This window comes from Aquarana catesbeiana, linkage group LG02, assembly GCF_042186555.1.
Source record: "Aquarana catesbeiana isolate 2022-GZ linkage group LG02, ASM4218655v1, whole genome shotgun sequence".
Classification (NCBI taxonomy): domain Eukaryota; kingdom Metazoa; phylum Chordata; class Amphibia; order Anura; family Ranidae; genus Aquarana; species Aquarana catesbeiana.
The window spans coordinates 753,351,884-753,371,625 of NC_133325.1; the positions used below are offsets into that span (position 1 = coordinate 753,351,884).

Sequence of the window (19,742 nt, forward strand, 5' to 3'; positions counted from 1 at the left end):
CACAGGAGATTTCCTTAAGACAGGGCAATGCTTTAAGTGCAGGGGTGGGCAACCTCGGCCCTCCAGCTGTGGTGAAACTACAAATCCCATGAGACATTGCAAGACCCTGACAATCACAGGCATGACTCCTAGAGGCAGAGGCATGATGGGATTTGTAGTTTCACCACAGCTGGAGTGCTGAGGTTGCCTACCCTTGCTTTAAGGGGTGTAATAAAGCCACATTCCAGGCTTTCTGTACAGCACAGGTTCTCTGTAAAGCTTGGTCTCCCAGTAGCACATGCTCACCTTTCCTGTGCTCCATTCAGCCTGTCTGGGGCATGGGAAATGCCTGCTACTTCCAAAAATGGAGTAGCTGAGAACTCAACCTATGTGGAAGTACTTGGTGATTTTCCAAGGGTGTCCCATGGAGGGAGATAGTAAGCCCTATGTAAAGCTGGCCACATATTTAAAGGCTTCTTTTGTTTGGCCAATCAGGCTGAACAAGAGTAATTCATATATTTAGTATTCGGATTGGCTGTCACTACCTGGCCTTATTTTTTCCGCTTGGCTCCTTTGGTACCCTAATTGAAGTTTGTCGAGCTGGGTGGTATTGACAGGGCCACCCACGGCTCTATTTTTGGCCAGTAAGCACAGACTTACACAGGGTTGTTTTTCCTAGCACGCCATGGTAGAACAGAGTGGCGCACAATTAGGGTAAAAAAAAATGCTTTTGGGAATGGGGAGAATAAAAAATGATTGTGTTGCATTGCTCTGCATGGTAAAAGCACAGGTTCACTTTAACAATAAGAGCTCTTTATTGAATAAGGCCAAAAGTTTGTTCAACTCTGACTTTTTACTTTCCCTGTCTTAATATTTTTTTCAGATGTTTAAGTTATGAAAATGTCTTTAAAATGTATATACATACAAGTAATTACACTATTTTTTTTGTCCTGTACATTTTACCTTTGAACAGCAATAAAATGCCTTTATATCTTAATGGCTTAAAGCGAGCAATCAGATTCCAGCTCTGTATCTCTATTCAGATACTACAGAATCTGATTGATTATCTATTATTATGTTGACACAGTTGTATACTATGTTGTTTTTTTTTTATTTGTTCTACAGTAACTAAAAACTTTCTATAGTGTGTGCTATTAACAATGATTTTTTTTTAAATTATAAATAAATATATATTTTTCCAAAAGAAACATGACTGTCTTGTGCGTGAAATAAATGTTTTTAGCTATATACATTATATTACTGAACGTTTGTGAACACCCGACTATCACACGTCTATGGGCTTGTTGGAAATCCCATTTCAAAACCATTGGCATCATTATAGAGTTGTGCACCCCGTTCCAGGGCAGCTAAGACTAGCCCTAGATGGTGCCACTTTTATTCCCCCATCAATACAGTCAGTGTTGATGAGGGGATCCCTTCTGCAGAGCTATTGTGTACGCCTGCTGAAGGGGGGGGGGGGGGGGGTGGGAAGCCGTCCCTGGCAGGAGAACACACAGTGATTAATACTAGCAGCTATAGCCACTGGCAAAAACCGCATGAAAAATCTGACAGGCTAGTTTTACCCAAGTTGACTGATCGATCAACTTGGGTACCATCAGCCTGCCCATACATTGAACTTCAGCAGGTCCCTTCTGAACGAACTGAGATTCGAACCATCGCTGGCTGGCTTAAGATTGCCCCCACTCTTTCGGGAAGGCTTTCCACGAGATTTTGTCTTATGCCGCGTACACACGGTCGGACTTTTCAGCAACAAAAGTCCGACAGCCTGTCCGACAGACTTTCAACGGACTTTTGGCGGACTTCTGACGGACTTTCTAAGGAACGGACTTGCCTACAAACGATCACACAAAAGTCTGACAGATTCGTACGTGATGACGTACACCGGACTAAAATAAGGAAGTTGATAGCCAATAGTTGCCCTAGCGTCGGTTTTTGTCCGTCGGACTAGCATACAGACGAGTGGATTTCTGGGTCCGGCGGAGTTACGACGTAAAGATTTAAAGCATGTTCCAAATCTAAAGTCTGTCAGATTTGCGACTGGAAAAGTCCGCTGAAGGTCTGGTGAAGCCCACACACGATCGGATTGTCCGCTGGATTTGGTCCGTCGGACCAGTCCGGTCAAAAAGTCCGACCGTGTGTACGCTGCATTAGGGAATGTGCCCATTCAGCCAAAGCAGCATTCATGAAGTCAAGAACAGATGTTGAATGAGAAGACCTGTCTTGCAGTTGGTGTTCCAAACGTGTTCATTAGGGTTGAGGTCAAGGCTTGGTTTGGTGCGTGCCCCTTGAGTTCCTCCATACTGAACCCATTCAAGCATATCTTTATGGAACTGTTTTTATGCACTGAGGCACAGTCATGTTGGAATCACAAGTTTGGAAGCGCACAGTTGTCCAAAACGTACTCGTATGATGTAGTAATAAATGGTACTCTTTACAAAAGTGAATGTTTTATATTGGTTCCCAACAGTTTCCAATGATGGCACAGGGTGGATGGAGAAACGTGCCATAGCTGTATAATATTGTATCGTGTGCGATGGCAAGAGTATATCCACAAAAAGCAGATGCAATAGGTCTATTTCCTGCTATGGGGCCACACTTCATACATTTTATATTCTTCTAAGTAAAGCATCGATTAACAAAACACAGGCAGGTAGATCTTCACATTGCATATCATCAGGTTTCCTCCAGAGAGGGTAAAAGATTGCTTCATAGATTCGGGCGCCAGGTGTTTCCAGGTATACATCAACAGTTCATGGAATAATCTTATCTATTGCCAGGAAATAATCTATATGTTGTAATTGCACTTAATCATATGTTCCCAAAAAAGGTATTTCATAACACTTCCACCTCACCATTTTATTACATGATGTTATTTGGATTGGAGCCAGGCCCAGATAATGGAACACTCCTGTTGCAACATGAAAGGATCAGCTAAACAATGCAAAGGCTGGTATTTACCGACTGGCAGCACGTTTCCTGGCAGGAAAAGTCGTTTTCTAGATTATTAAAACGTCCAAGAAAAAAAAAAATGTTTTGTTGCCTGTGGCATTTGGTAAATCCCTGAGGGAATGCTGGGAATTGTTTTGTGCATTCTGCAAAGGCTCTGCAGAACAAAGGTAGTGCAAAAAGTAAGAAACCCAATGTTCCACTTCAGGTACCTCTTAACTACTATGAAGTCCAGAGCAGTTTTTTCAATTTTGCACACGTTAGAATCTGCATATTTGCTTTGTTTCGATCAAATCCTCATTAGAGACTCTGGGGTTTATTTACTAAGGGAGAATCCACTTTGCACTGCAGGTGCATTTGGAAGTGCAGTCGTTGTAGATCTGAGGATGGCATGCAAGGAAAATAAAAAACAGCATTATTTTTTTTGTACATGATTGGATGATAGAAATCAGCAGAGCTTCCACTCTTTTCAAAACTTCCCTTCAGATCTACAGCAAGTGCACTTGTAGTGCAAAGTGGATTTGCTTTTAGTAAAATCAACCCCTCTGCCTCCATTATTTAACTCTCGTATCTCTTAACCCCCAGAAGACTTCCCTTCTCCCCACAACAATCCTGAAACATTCTGCATCTAGCTCTAAAGTTTTCAACCTGCACCAAGAAACTGCATTCCAGAATATGATCCAGGTGGTAGAGAGAGAGAACACCTACAATACTTCAGAAATAATTTCCAGATTGTACTGACATTAGAGATGCAATAAAGACAAGGGGTCACCCCTACATACACATTTTTTTGGTCATGTCCGCTATTGAATCCCTTGTGGAATGAGGTTAGAGAGAAATCCCAGAAATTCAAAGATTTTACCATATCTGATTGTCCAGCATTCATCCTGCTACATCACTCCTCAATTCCTATGAAGACATACACTATATTATCAAAAGTATTGGGACGCCTGCCTTATATACAAATACATACACACACAAACTTTAATGGCATTCCAGTCTTAGTCTGCAGGGTTCAATATTGAGTTGGCCCACCCTTTGCAGCTATAACAGCTTCAACTCTTCTGGGAAGGCTGTCCGCAAGGTTTAGGAGTGTGTCTATGGGAAGGTTTGACCATTCTTCCAGAAGTGCATTTGTGAGGTCAGGACTGGCTCGCAGTCTCCGCTCTAATTCATCCCAAAGGTGTTCTATCGGGTTGAGGTCAGGACTCTGTGCAGGCCAGTCAAGTTCCTTCATCCACACCTTGCTCATCTATGTCTTTGTGGACTTTGCTTTGTGTACCAAATGATTTGGACCAGCGCACAAAGCAAAGTCCATAAAGACATGGATGAGTGAGTTTGGGGTGGAGGAACTTGACTGGCCTGACCTCAACACGATAGAACACCGTTGGGATTAATTAGAGCTGAGACTGCGAGCCAGGCCTTCTGGTCCACATCAGTGCCTGACCTCACAAATGCACTTCTGGAAGAATGTCAAACATTCCCATAGACACACTCCTAAACCTTGTGGACAGCCTTCCCAGAAGAGTTGAAGCTGTTATAGCTGCAAAGGGTGGGCCAACTCAGTATTGAACCCTATGGACTAAGACTGGGATGCCATTAAAGTTCATGTGCGTGTAAAGGCAGGTGTCCCAATACTTTTGGTAATATAATGTATAAGAGGTTGATGCTACGTCATCTCCTGAATGCAGTAAAGCCTGTATACCTTTATAATGGAAAGACCCTAATCCCCCTTGTCTCAGTGAGGATATGTAAAATGAAGTAAAATCATTATGGAGGATTTAGTCCATTTTTCACAAAACAAACCATAAATTTACCAGAAAACTTGGTTCTATTGGAGGGCCTTTACATTCTCAGAGGAAGGCAAGACTCCCCCTGGTTCGCACCAGTTCTGTGCTGATGGTACTGCTGGACATCTTCTGATGTTGAAGGGAAGTAAGCATGGGGGGGGGGGATTTACTAAAACTGGTGTACTCAAGAATCTGGTGCAGCTGTGAATAGAAGCTTCTATCTTCAGCTTGTTCAATTAATCTTATTGACAATTAGGCTCCTTTCACACTGATGGCCCAATCGGGTCCACTGGTCAGTTTTTTTAGGCAAACCTGATCAGACCATTCCTAGCTCTATTTCCATCTGACAGAATATAGAGAACAGCAGGCTATGTCCATGTCTGCTCTGCATCAGTGAAGCAGACGCAGACCTGTCATTCGCCTAGTCAGCGGGGAGATCTCCTGCTGAGCGGGCGGATCTGCTGGTGGACTCCGCCAGAGAGAAGGGGACCCAGAACCTGGAAGCCGATTGGTTTCTCTGCAAAACTGCACAAGATTTTGCACTCTCCAGCGTTAGTAAATCTTTCATCTGCTGCATTAAAGTAGAACTTCAGTCTGAAAATTAAGGCCTATTAGATAACTATACATGCAAAAGGGGGCAGGATGAAGTGATGTGAAACATTACAAATAAGTGCCTATACGGTTTAAAATCCAGTAATTTGTAGAGGCCAATCTCCTGAAAGCCTAAACATTTGCTGCTGTTCAGGGGCTCTGGGCTTCAGCAAAATGGCAGCCTCCAGCAAGAAGAAACTGGAAAAATGCTGGAGGCAATTTACAGCACACACTAATTTTGGTAGCATAACTATTATTGTAGAATGTATGTGTCCTGCTAAAGAACATTATTTTTTTTTTTTTATCAAGTTGTATTGGGTAAAGTTTCACATTTACAGCTTTATTTCACACCTAAGACGTTTGCACAGTACTGTATGTGTGATAGATAGAGATAGCTAGATATATATATATATATATATATATATATAGATTTATATTAAAATAGAGTAATACACAATCAAGGTCATATTGAAAGCAGAAAGCACAAATTTGCTGGTAACAAATTATACAAATAAAAAAAGAATACATATGCAGCGCTTTCCCACAGTAAAGAAAAAAAAAATGTCTATTGAAGTTCCATAATAAAATCTAGGAATTGGTAGACCACAAGTGCACTATTAACACAAAGGGCGATAAGATGTCCTTCACCAATACCACAGCACTCCAAGCCTCTTATTCTCCATTGTGGACCACCTAAATAAAGTGGTCAGCAGCGTTTAATTAATCATCTACCACAAACGGAGCATCCAGAGTAACCTCCTGGTATATTATTACCATGCAGCATGGAGGGATGAAACAAAACCTCATTGTGCAATATTTAGAAACAGGTCTATATTCGTTAAATTACATCAGAATACTCACAAGCAAGCAGTAAAACATATATTGCATGTCAATCCAAAAATCAAATCCAAGTTCCCAACCAACAAAATGGCCAACTTCCATGTGTGGCGACATCACGTGACCAGGCTTCAACCAACGCGTTTCGTCATACAAAGACATCATCTACACACACAGATAAGTGTAGCACATTTTTTTTTTTTTTAAGTATTTTATATGACATAGTAAATTCACAGATAACACGCTGGGGATCTCTCCTTACAAAACTGCTGGCTTTAGGTTGTCAATAACTCAATTTCAATGAGGTCTCCATTGAGGAAAGCAGGAAAATAAGCCATTTGGGGTGATAATAAATGAGGACTCATGAGATAGCAATTAATAAGTACAGTATACCAGGATTTCAATTCAGTCAAATACCTCTTTATTGGCACCAAATAATCCCACAGTGAGAAAATCATTGGGAGATAAAATAACGATTAGAGCTCTGAGTCTTTAGTGAACACTGGAAGTAATTATATTACACGGCATGAACAACAGAACATGTAATTTCTCACATTGTCATTTATTCCCTAAAAAAGTGTGCTTGTACCCTGCCAATGTACCATATAGGAGAGTTCTCAGTAGATAAAAGTCTACATCATGTGGCTGGCACTCTTGTACTGTTCTTCGCACTTGCTGGTTTCTGCATGCTTTAAAGGCGTGGTAAAGTGATAAATATACATACAATATGTTCACCAAAAAATGGAATCCTTGGCTGGTCACATGACTTGCAGCTCTGTGGGCACCCAAGTGCCTTTCTGCTGCCGACTCTGGGAGGTGGAGCCCTGTTAGATGGGGGTGGAGCTCCGCGAGGCATTGTACCACAGTGCAAGGGCGCTGAAGACCGTAGCTCTACTCTGGTAAGCAAAATGAAACGTCATGAAAAGGAACTCCAGTCTAAAGATGAAATACATATATAGGAACTGTTTTTTTTGCGGAATTTATAATTTGGTTTGTCACACAGGAAGCCACATTACTCAAAATGTGTTGTCACCTACTTGGCTTTGCAGTTTGGCTTGGGTGTGGTAATCACAAGACTGGCTGGACAGAATGAGATTTATTTGTGTGTGTGTGTATATATATATATATATATATATATATATATATATATATATATATATATATATATATATATATATATATATATATATACACACTAATTCTCATTCTGTCCAGCCAGTCTTGTGATTCATACTAGAAATGTGCGGTTTGTTTCGTTCCCAATCGAAATTCGTACAAATTTTCAATTTTTTGGAAATTCAGATGCATCTGAATGACCATAGTAACAAATTTAAACTAATCCAAAATAACGAAACCAACATTTCGGACAAAATTTTAATTCGATTCGTTTTCAAATCGAATTCAAATTTCTGAAATGAAACTAGAATAGAAAATAAAGGAATGGAATAGAAAAGAATATAATATAAAATAATAAACTATAATAAGAGTAAAACAGACCAGAATACTAAATAAAAGAATAGAAAGAATATAAAGGGGATAGAACAGAAAAGAATGGAGTCAAACAGAACATAATAGAATAGAAATAAAAAAGAATAGAATAAAATAGAAAGAATATAACCATCTTCTGACATTTGAATTTCAATAAGAATGGAAAAGAATAGAAAAAAATTGAATAGAATAGGAAAAAAAATGAATAGAATAAAATAGAAAGAATATAACCTCATTCCAAAATTTGAATTTCGATTAGAATAAATTAGAATAGAAAAGAACAGAATAGAAAATAAAGTAAAATAGATTTTTAAAAAAACAATAGAATAGAAAGAATATAACCATTTGCCAAAATTTCAATAGAATAAATTTGAATAGAATTGAAAAGAATAGATTTAAATACAATAGAAAATAAAAGAATAGAATGGAAAAGAAAAAAAAAACAATAGAATAAAATAGAAAAGAAATAAACCATCTTCTGAAATTCTAATTTTGAATAGAAAATAAAGGAGAATAGAAAAAAAAAACCCCAATAGAATAAAAAGAATATAACCATCTTTTGGAATTAGAATCAATTCGAATTTTCCGAATTTGGAAAATTCGTATCGATTTGAACGCTAATAAAATGAAATTAATTCTGAAAAGAAATGGAACAAATTTAACTAGATGAATTTATGTAAATAAGGAATCAAAACTATTTTTTTTTTCGTTCTGTACATAAAACAGAAAGAATTTTGAAAGCAAATTAAACAAATTTAACTAAACGAATTTATGTAAATAAAAGTTAAAAACAACATTTTTCATTCTGCACATGTCTAATTCAGACACACCCAAGCCACGCTGCACCTTTCCGCCCAATTTCACCTTTGCGTTTATCTGTTTGGCTGGAGTTCGTTATTGAAGCTTTCTTCAAACAATTTATTTTTGCGTGTCACATGACCTCTCTGCGGAAAGTCCATCACCAAGGACCCGCCATGTTCATATAAAAACACATGAAATTTCAGGAGCATAGTGCAAATCATTGATTAGCTTTACATCTTTTCCTTAGGAAGACAATAATACAGGAAGCAGCCTGCTGCCCCCACAGTATATCAGATTCCCAGGATGAGGCCTATGAATCCTTTGTACACCCGGCCTGTATGATGTACAAGGTACAGATACGCTTGTCCTGATTGCGTCTGTAGCGGCGCTCGGTGAGTACTTCCCATGTACCAGTGGTCCATACTCTGTATGTATAGCATGAGGCTCCAGGTTTGTACCATTTACTGATATCCCTCTACCGAGTACTCAGGTCTTGTCTGAATCCGATTGGTGGTGATCAGGACGCATTTCTTCATGATCATCCTGGCAGGGGTCCAATAGTACGATAGATATGTGATCACATTGTTGTTCTTCAAGTGTGTTCTGAGTATATTCCTGCTGGGCCAAGGGAGGAGGGTCTTCCAAGTACTACAAGAGAAAGATCAACACATAATGGTGTTATTAAAAACTTACAATTAAAAATTAAAGTAGAGAAGACCGGGGGAGGGGGGGGGGTGGGTACAGCGTGGATAACCCATTGGGGGATGACTCCCAATCAAACAAAAACTGAAGTCTTATATGAAATTTTATTTAAATTGCAGCTCAATCTGAGCAGCTAAATATGCAGTTGTAATACATATTTGTTTGCCGTTATACCTGCCCAGGGATTTGTAATAAAGCTCAGCCAGTCTTGTGATTCAAACACCCTCGTCAGCTTACACAATGAAAAGGATTCTGCCATTTCCTTGGTCAGCTTTACAGCTTCTTGGGTAATAAGCTGATGATGCCAACTTATTGTCCATTAACCGGTTCCCGACCATGTCACGCAGATATACTGCGGCACAATGGCTCTCCTGGGCGAAATCCCGTACGGGTACGTCCTACCCTTTTTCGGCCACCAGAGGGCGCACCCACACGCCCACTGCTCGTGGCTGGTGGGCACAATCACCGCCGGCCACGTGCGATCGGGTGAACGAGCACCAGCACGGGGATTTGTGTGTGTAAGCACAAAAATCCCTGTGCTGTCAGAGGAGAGGAGCCATATTGTTTGTTCCTACTAAGTAGGAAATAGATATGTCTCCTCTCCTAGTCAATCCCATCCCCATACAGTTAAGAACACACTGAGGGAACACACAATTAACCCCTTGATCGCCCCCTAGTGTTAACCCCTTCCCTGGCAGTGACATTTACACAGTAATCAGTGCATTTTTATAGCACTGATCGCTGTATAAATGCCAATGGTCCCAAAAAAGTGGCAAAAGACTCCAATCTGTCTGTCACAATGTCGCAGTACCGCTAAAAATCGCAGATCACCGCCATTACTAAAAAAATTAAAATGCCATTAATCTATCCCCTATTTTGTAGATGCTATAACTTTTGCGCAAACCAATCAATATACGCTTATTGCGATTTTCTTTTACCAAAAATATGTAGAACAATATATATTGGCCTAAACTGATGACATTTTTTTTTGGGGGGGGGGGGGATATTATAGCAAAAGGTAAAAAATATTTTTTCTCTTCTTTCAAAATTGTCGCTTTTTTTGTTTATAGCGCGAAAAATAAAACCCGCAGAGGTGATCAAATACCACCAAAATAAAGCTCCATTTGTGGGGAAAAAAAAGGACACAAATTTTGTTTGGGTACAGCGTCGAACGACTACGCAATTGTTAAAGTGACGCAGTGTCAAATTGTAAAGAGTGCTTTGGTCAGGAAGGGGGTAAAATCTTTCGGGGCTGAAATGGTTAAAGTGTTACTAAACCCAGGACCCTGCATTCACTATATCTGGTCCCCCACAGTACACAGGACATCGAAATGCAATTAATTTAATAAATATAAACTGTTAAATACCTTTTTTCATCAGCAGTATATACACACTATATTACCAAAAGTATTGGGACGCCTGCCTTTACACACACATTGAATTTAATGGCATCCCAGTCTTATGCTGGCCATACACTACACGAAAAATCGGCCAAACCTATTTTCGAACAACGAGCATAGGGCCGTGAGCACAATTGATGGTGCTATCATGTATTGACCGATAAATCATTCAGTGAACATAAATGAATGCATGTTTTGTTTGGTTTTTTTTTTACCTGCCTAGTGCAGACAGTTCGGACAGGAAACGCCTTTCAATTTATCATTCGTTCGGCAGAAAATTTCCAAACTTGTCCTTCGTTTTTTCGGCTCAAAAACGTCCCAATGATTATCGATTTTGTGCTCATTAACTGGCTGAAAAATGAACGAACTGTCTAAATGACCGAATTTTGGCCGATTTTTTGCATAGTGTATGGCCAGCATGAGTCCATTGGGTTCAATATTGAGTTGGCCCACCCTTTGCAGCTATAACAACTTCAACTCTTCTGGGAAGGCTGTCCACAAAGTTTAGGAGTGTGTCTATGGGAATGTTTGACCATTCTTCCAGAAGCGCATCTGTGAGGTCAGGTACTGATGTTAGACGAGAAGGTCTGGCTCGCAGTCTTCACTCGAATTCATCCCAAAGGTGTTCTATCGAGTTGAGGTCAGGACTCTGTGCAGGCCAGTCAAGTTCCTCCACCCCAAACTTGCTCATCCATGTCTTTATGTACTTTACTTTGTGCACTGGTCCAAATCATTTGGTGGAGGGGGGATTATGGTGTGGGGTTGTCTTTAGGGATTGGACTTGGCCCCTTAGTTCCAGTGAAGGGAACTCTTAAGGCGTCAGCAAACCAAGACAGTGATGTGGACGAGAAGGCCTGGCTCACAGTCTCCACTCTAATTCATCCCAAAGGTGTTCTATCGGGTTGAGGTCAGGACTCTGTGCAGGCCAGTCAAGTTCATCCACCCCAAACTCGCTCATCCATCTTTATGGACCTTGCTTTGTGCACTGGTGCACAGTCATGTTGGGACAGTAAGGGGCCATCCCCAAACTGTTCACTGGAACTAGGGGGCCAAGCCCAACCCCTGAAAAACAACCCCACACCATAATCCCCCCTCCACCAAATGATTTGGACCATTGCACAAAGCATGTTTCATAAAGACATGGATGAGTGAGTTTGGGGTGGAGGAACTTGACTGTCCTGCACCTCAACCTGATAGAACACCTTTGACACGAATTAGAGCGCAGACTGCGAGCCAGGCCTTCTCATCCAATATCAGTGCCTGACCTCACAAATGCGCTTCTGGAAGAATGGTCAAACATTCCCATAGACACACTCCTAAACCTTGTGGACAGCCTTCCCAGAAGAGATCCACCACGGAGTCCCGGCTTTGATTGGATAGATTGATAGCAGCGCAGCCGTTGGCTCCCACTGCTGTCAATCAAATCCAATGACCCGGGCGCTGGGGGGCGGGGCAGAGTCATACATTCGGCTTCTATAGACACCGAATCAATGACTCGGGAGCGCGCCCGCAAGGTAACCCTTTCGGGAGAGCGTTTCTCCTAGAGGATTATCTAATGCTGGGAAGAGCCGCCGAGGGACCCCAGAAGAGGATGTTCGGGGCCACTCTGTGCAAAACGAGCTGCACAGAGGAGGAAAGTATGACATGTTTGTTATTTAAAAAACAAAAAAAACAAAAACAAAGCTTTGGTATCACTTTAATTATATGTGGCTTTCAAAAAATAACAAAAAAACAGCTTTGACACTTTTCAGTTTGCACAACGGTTTCTATCCAAGATACCTGCTGATTTCTGGTCTTTGCTTCCCAGAGAGCTGCTGAAAAGAAATATACTATGCTATACTAGTCTCAGAGTGCAAAAGTATAAACGATCCAGCTCTCCCACGTCTTCTGGGCTATGGTGAGGCAGAGGTTTTGGAATCACAAGACTGACCAAATACTAGAACCTGCAGCAAACTATGTTGTTCCAAACCATTCACTGCTCCTTGAACCTCCTCCAATTGTGTGTCCCCACCCGGCAGCCATGGAGGAGATTTACTAAAACTGGTGCAGTCAGAATCCAGCGCAGCTGTGCATGGCAGCCAATCAGCTTTAAACTTCAGCTTGGTCATTTAAGCTTTGTCAATAAAACCTGGAAGCTGATTGGCTTCCATGCAGAGCTGCACCAGATTTAGCACTCTCCAGTTTGAGGAATTCTCCCCTAATGTGTCAAAGAGAAATATAGACGCCATGATTCAGACCTTTTTGGGCGAAACGCGTTGGTGCAGGTGGATGACAGGCAGGACGATATGCTGTGGACTTAGAATAAATCCATTTTAAGCATTGTGACATCGTGGGTGTTGGGCCCATTCAATACTCTGACACAAGACTGAACGGAATTACAAATACCTTGGGCAGATTGAAAAGGTGAGCCACAGCAGTGCGTACTGGACAGGCAGAGAGTGTGGGGGGGCGGCATAATCTGGAGTGTACAGGCGACTGAGGATGCTTGAACGTTGGCCTATTTCTAAATGTCACAACATTCATTGGGTCAATGAATACTATTGATTCCTATGAGCTACTGCCATGTACAACATCAGAGGCAGCAACATTGAGACCACAACACCTGCACTGAGTAAAATCAAACAAATACAGCAGCTGTACACCACAAGGTTTTTCTCAGCCTTATATCAGAAGAACGTTCTCTTGCCAATAAGCCTAAAATATGACAATGGTGTACACTTAGATAACCCTCTGCATTATTTTAGACTTTACTTCACGCTACGATCGGTGGAGCGGCTTCTCTACTCCACTTATATCACATCATTAATTCTCACTGGTGATACATTAGGATTTTCCCTTCCACCTAAAGTAAACTCCTAAGCTGACAGATGGATTACTGGCCTGTGTATGCAACTTTGCACACAATGGCAGGCTAAGAAAACAAACTGCAGCCCCAGGCTTATTTTAAAGCCCAAAATAATCTTTCAGTTTAAATCAGCTAAATACATCAAAAACAAAAAAAGTGCACAAAGTCGCACAGTTCATCTTAGGGATTATATTATACGACATGACAATCAAAGATTTAAACTTGCAGTGTAAATATGCTACATACATTTCAGCATTCCAGGTGCAAAGAAAAAAAAATAAAAAAAGTGTGCAAAGTTTTAGGTTTCGTTCACGAAGGCCATTGGAGAGGTAGCGGTAAAAGCAGGTTGTTGAGCTGCAGTTCTAAAAGATAGGCTCAGGGTTATACACAAGCCCTAGGCATAATTATACATTCAGGGGGCAGTACTGTCACCAAACCAACAAATGAACAGGGTTGTGCCGTAACTACGAGCCAAACACTTGGCTTGCAATTGTGGCACTGTACAGTGCATCCGGAAACTATTCACAGCGCTTCCCTTTTTCCATGTTTTGTTATGTTACAGCCTTATTCCAAAATTGACTAAATTCATTATTTTCCTCAAAATTCTACAAACAATACCCCATAACAACAATGTGAAAGAAGTTTGTTTGAATTCTTTGGAAATTTATTAAAAAAAAAAAAGCCAAAAAAAAAAAAAAAAACACATGTACAGAAGTATTCACAGCCTTTGCTCAATACTTTGTTAAATCACCAATTACAGCCTTAAGTCTTTTTGAGTATGATGCTACAAGCTTGGCATCAGGTTGGATGGGGAGCGTCAGTGCACAGCCATTTTCAGATCTCTCCAGAGACGTTCAATCGGGTTCAAGTCTGGACTCTGGCTGGGCCACTCAAGGACATTCACAGAGTTGGTCCCATAGCCATTCCTTTGTTATCTTGGGCGTGCTTAGGGTCGTGGTCCTGTTACAAGATGAACCTTTGCCCCAGTCTGAGGTCCAGAGCGCGCTAGAAGCAGGTTTTCATCAAGGATGTCTCTGTACATTCCTGTACCCATCTTTCCTTTCATCCTGACTAGTCTCCCAGTTCCTGCCGCTGCAAAACATCTCCACAGCATGATGTTGCCACCACCATGCTTCACTATAGGGGTGGTATTGGCCAGGTGATGAGCGGTGCCTGGTTTCCTACAGACACGACGCTTGCCATTCAGGCCAATCTTTGTTTCATCAAACCAGAAAATTTTGTTTCTCATGGTCTGAGAGTCCTTCAGGTGCCTTTTGGCAAACTCCAGGTGAGCTGTTGTGCCTTTTACTAAGGAGTGGCTTTCGTCTGGCCACTCTACCATACAGGTCTGATTGGTGGAGTGCTGCAGAGATGGTTGTTCTTCTGGAAGGTTCTCCTCTTTCCACAGAGAAACGCTGGAGCTCTGTCAGAGTGACAATCAAGTTCTTGGTCACCTCCCTGACTAAGGCCCTTCTCCCCCCATCCCTCAGTTTAGCCGGGCAGTCTGCTCTAGGAAGAGTCCTGGTGGTTCCAAACTTCTTCCACATACAGATGATGGAGGCCACTGTGCTCATTGGGACCTTCAATGCTGCAGAAATATTTCTGTACCCTTCCCCAGATCTGTGCCTTGATACAATCCTGTCTCGGAGGTCTACAGACAATTCCTTGGACTTCATGGCTTGGTTTGTGTTCTGACATGTACTGTTAACCTTTGAACTTTATATAGACGGGTGTGTGCCTTTCCAAATCATGTCCAATCAACTTATTTTACCACAGGTTGACTCCAATCAAGTTCTAGAAACATCTCCAGGATGATCAGTTGAAACAGGATGCATCTGAGCTCAATTTTGAGTCTTATGGCAAAGGCTGTGAATACTTATGTACGTGGGATTTTTTCGTTTTTTATTTTTAATGAATTTGCAAAGATTTTAAAACAAACTTCTTTCACATTGTCATTATGGGGTAATGTTTGTAGAATTTTGAGGAAAATAATTAATGCAATATATTTTGGAATAAGGCTGTAACATAACAAAATGTGGAAAAAGTGAAGCACTGTGAAAACTTTCCGGATGCACTGTATTTCTTTTTTTTTGTAATTTCTTGTAATTTTTAGTACAAAACAGAGCCTTGGGGCACACCCTAGCTCAAAAACACAACAACAAAGCATTAGAACTCTAAAAAGACAATAAACCGGTGTTTGCGCAGCATGGCGTACAGGAGGCGGCACTGTATTTAAAATGAATGGGCTGCCTTGTGTGCACGGTGCAAAAATATGCACATGTGCGGGGCAGTTTTGTGCATGTTCACAAAATGCGAATGTCATATACTGCAAGTTCAACCTGGCTTTAAACTTTATTGCCATGACGTAGAATATATGTAGCAGTCCAGTCAAAGAGGTTACATACTACTAAATACCACCATTACGATTTTCTTTTCACCACAGATCATTGCTGACCCAGGGAAGATAACCAGAGAGGTAAAGAGGAGTAAGGCAATGTTTACATGTCAGAGGATCTGTAGAATATAATCTGGTGTACTCACATCCAGTACATGGGAGGGAATCCTGTAAGGGCCATCAAGCCAATTCTTGATCTTAGATACAGCCTGGTGAAGAGGTTTTTCGGGGATGACTAACAAGCCGATTATACCCACAATTAGTACAAAAACCAATACACACACCAGCACCACAATATAAGTCATATCTGAAATAAAAACATAGATTTGTTAAATAAAATTTAAAAATTGAATAAATGAAACAAATAGAACAAATAAGCAAATAGAAAAGGTAAACATGAATCCAGCTCTAAAGTAGTTATAAAGGCATTTCTTTTTCCTAAAAATATTAAATAAATAAATATATGATATACTTAAATCCTGGACCTGTGTCCCCTGGGAGCTTATGGTCTGATATCCTGGACCTGTGTTCCCCCGGGTGCGTATGGTCTGATATCCTGGGCCTGTGTTCCCTGGGAGCTTATGGTCTGATATCCGTGGCCTGTGTTCCCCGGGAGCTTATGGTCTGATATCCTGGACCTGTGTTCCCCGAGAGCTTATGGTCTGATATCCTGGGCCTGTGTTCCCCGGGAGCTTATGGTCTGATATCCTGGGCCTGTGTTCCCCGAGAGCTTATGGTCTGATATCCTGGGCCTGTGTTCCCCGAGAGCTTATGGTCTGATATCCGCGGCCTGTGTTCCCCGGGAGCTTATGGTCTGATATCCGCGGCCTGTGTTCCCCGGGAGCTTATGGTCTGATATCCTGGGCCTGTGTTCCCCGGGAGCTTATGGTCTGATATCCGCGGCCTGTGTTCCCCGGGAGCTTATGGTCTGATATCCTGGGCCTGTGTTCCCCGGGAGCTTATGGTCTGATATCCTGGACCTGTGTTCCCCGGGAGCTTATGGTCTGATATCCTGGGCCTGTGTTCCCCGGGAGCTTATGGTCTGATACTTCCTAGAAAGGCCCTGGCTGGGTTTAAGCCGCAAGCTCTCTCTTGCTTGCCTCTGGTAAGCGCGCATTTGTTTTGGTGTTTCAATATCACTGGTGATGGAAGATTGCACTTCTGTACTCTGAACCCAGCTTATGGCATATTGTTTGGACTTCATGGTTTGGATTTTTTTTTGTTAACCCTTCTTTTTCCTTGAATATCACCATATTTTTTGTGCGCTTATCACTATTATCACTATTTATGTGACAATCACACTTTGGATTACCATCTTTTAGCGCAGCTATTTTTTACCTAGTCACTGTGCATATGTTCTGTATTTCATATGTTAGCTGCTGCTTCACACATTTTTTGTTTGATTTTTTTTTGTTTATTTTCGTTCACCTTTGTTGTTTTTTTGAGCGCAGTATTGATCTCTTTTTTTTCTATACTTAACTGCTCTGTACCATGCTAGTACACAAAGCGATTCTGATACCCCGATCCTCCTTTTATGGGGTTTCCCCTCAGTGTTGTCCGATCCTCCTCTTGTGAGTGCTCCCATAGCAAGACGGCCGCTACTTATGCAGGCATGCTCCCGAGCCAGGCTGTGTGCATCTATAGACACATACAGCCCAGCTTCACCCAGCTTCCCACATCCATGGGGTGCTCTAAAGCTTGTGGGGTGCTTTAACCTCCATGGGTTGTTCTAATGTCTATGGGTGCTCTAACATCTATGGGGCACTCTAACCTCCATGGGTTGCTTTGTCTATGGGGTGCTCTAACATCTATGGGTCACTAGCATCCATGGGGGTGCTCTAAAGTTTATGGGGCACTCTAAGGCTTAATGTACACGGGACGTTTTTACAACCTCTCCTGAACGATTTAACCTGACAGATAGTATCCCACGTTTAAAACTGCCCTTGTGTCTCGTTTACATGCCGCATTTGCATTTAGAAGCGTTTGAAAAAAAAAATTTTTTAATTTATTTTTTCTTTCAAAATAGCCAAAAATGAAAAACGCCTGTAAACGAAAGGCGGCTAAACGCCATCTACCGCGTTTAGAAGCGATTGGCGCTTGAAATGCCTCTAAACTCAGCGTCGGAACTCATTTTTTTGCTTTACAAAAAAGGCCTCCAAACTCAACTGCCTAAAAACGACAATAAAAGCGAACCTGTGTACATGTACACATAAGATAACATTGGATTAGTTCAGGGGCAGCTGAAAAAAGCATCCAACTGGCTCTGAACGTCTGTTTACCAGCAGCAGTGTACATGAGGCCCAACAACCATGGGTCATTCTAATGTCAATGTGACACCCTAACTTCCACGGGGTGCTCCAATGTCTATGTGGGACTCTAACCTCCATGGGGGTGCTCCAATGCCTTTGTGCAGCCCTCAGTGTACCTTTAGATGGATAACCAGCCATTCCTACCAGCTGTTCTCAGTTTTTGCACAGTACATCATTTATTCTGCAAATATATATTCCTAATGTCTAAGAAACAAAGTTGGTGGTTTGACAGCAGCAATGCCATGAGTTTATTGCACAAAGTACAATGCATAAGCATGTTTCCTCCTTCACCTATACCTGCCCTTATGCATGCCCCAAGACCACACCCCCTTCACCCCAGCACTCAGCATCCGCTGAGCCAGCAGCATCTTCCTCCCTGCGCAAGACATGAGAACCCCACATAGCCACCACAACCACTCCGGACAATAGAACAGCCTGACTTGCCCTAGGTCCACCCAGCGGGAGAGCCCTATTGTAATACAGTATGCTTCTACGCAGAGCCCCGCCGCTGAGGCAATTTGACCATCAATGCCTACACACAATACATTTGCAAGGAGATTAGCAAGGGAGTGCCTGAAAATATCAGCATTGATATGTCAGCACTTTGAGAGCTGCTGGAGAGTGAAGCTTTTCAGCCACATTTTGGTTTAAATAATGTGTCCGGGTTTCAAGCAGACTGAAACCCAGACACATGATTCAAAACATGGACTGTCTGGGTGAATCCTAGACAGAAGGCAACCCTACCCCAGTGGGCACACAGACAGCTATAAAAAGCTGACAGTGGTTATAACGCTTCCATGCTTTACCCACAATTGTTTGCAAACTATAGGCTTTGCTTCCACCCAAATATTGGCATTCATAACATGTAGGCTACCTTATGGTCCGGAGAATGGAGAAGAGATTGGCCACATGACTTTGACAGGTAATAAAATACGGCTATCCTCCTCCCGGTACTTATTTCCCCCCTCTGTAAAATAACTGAAACCTACCAAACACAGGAACCTGTTCTGTTTGTATGGTCTTTATATGGTCTCCGTGTGTATTGGCTTGTTCTGTGTGCTCTGGATTATTCAGAAAAAAACATACTAGTAGCTGAATTGACTAAAAAATTGTCCATTATATGTCTCTAGGTGTTCGATAGGGACATTAGATTATAAGCTCCTACGGGTCAGGGATGAAGGTGAATGACTGAACACACTCGAATGAGTGCTCTGTAAAATGTCAAATTGGTCTAAATACCATGATGCCCATTATAGGAAATTGATACTTCACACCGGGCTTTACCAATATGAACCTCAGGCACCTTCATCAGTCAGGGAAATTACAGTTGGTAGACTTTTGGTTACAAGGACGGCTTCCCACCCAGGCCAACATATCTTTGCTGTGACCCAACTCTAGACCGCTGGTGCACTATTTAGCTCAGAGACAATCTACTGACATTTGAGAAATCTGATTACTCCCCGTGTATACTTGCGCCTTTTGAAACCATTTGTTGGAAAGGGTAACCTTCCAGACAGAGGCTTTCACTCATTTACGGCTTCCTGACCAGGTCCTCCGATGACTCCAAACAGGTAGACAAGATTCTCCAACTGGCTCAAATATTCCATAGCTAATAAGTTTTAGGAAATGGGATATAAG

General features: G+C 41.8%; 1 protein-coding gene across 1 annotated transcript in view; it reads right to left on the bottom strand.

Annotated features, from left to right (window-relative positions):
• Window positions 1–7,332: 7,332 nt before the first annotated feature.
• LOC141129244 (interferon gamma receptor 2-like) overlaps window positions 7,333–19,742 on the bottom strand; it is a 38,952-nt gene continuing 26,542 nt past the window's right edge. The window contains exons 6-7 of the mRNA XM_073617154.1: window positions 15,942–16,102; window positions 7,333–9,101 (exon numbers count right to left, since the gene is read on the bottom strand). Coding sequence (XP_073473255.1) covers window positions 8,940–9,101; window positions 15,942–16,102 — 323 coding nt within the window. The 3' untranslated portion in view covers window positions 7,333–8,939. The remainder of the gene's footprint in view (window positions 9,102–15,941; window positions 16,103–19,742) is intronic.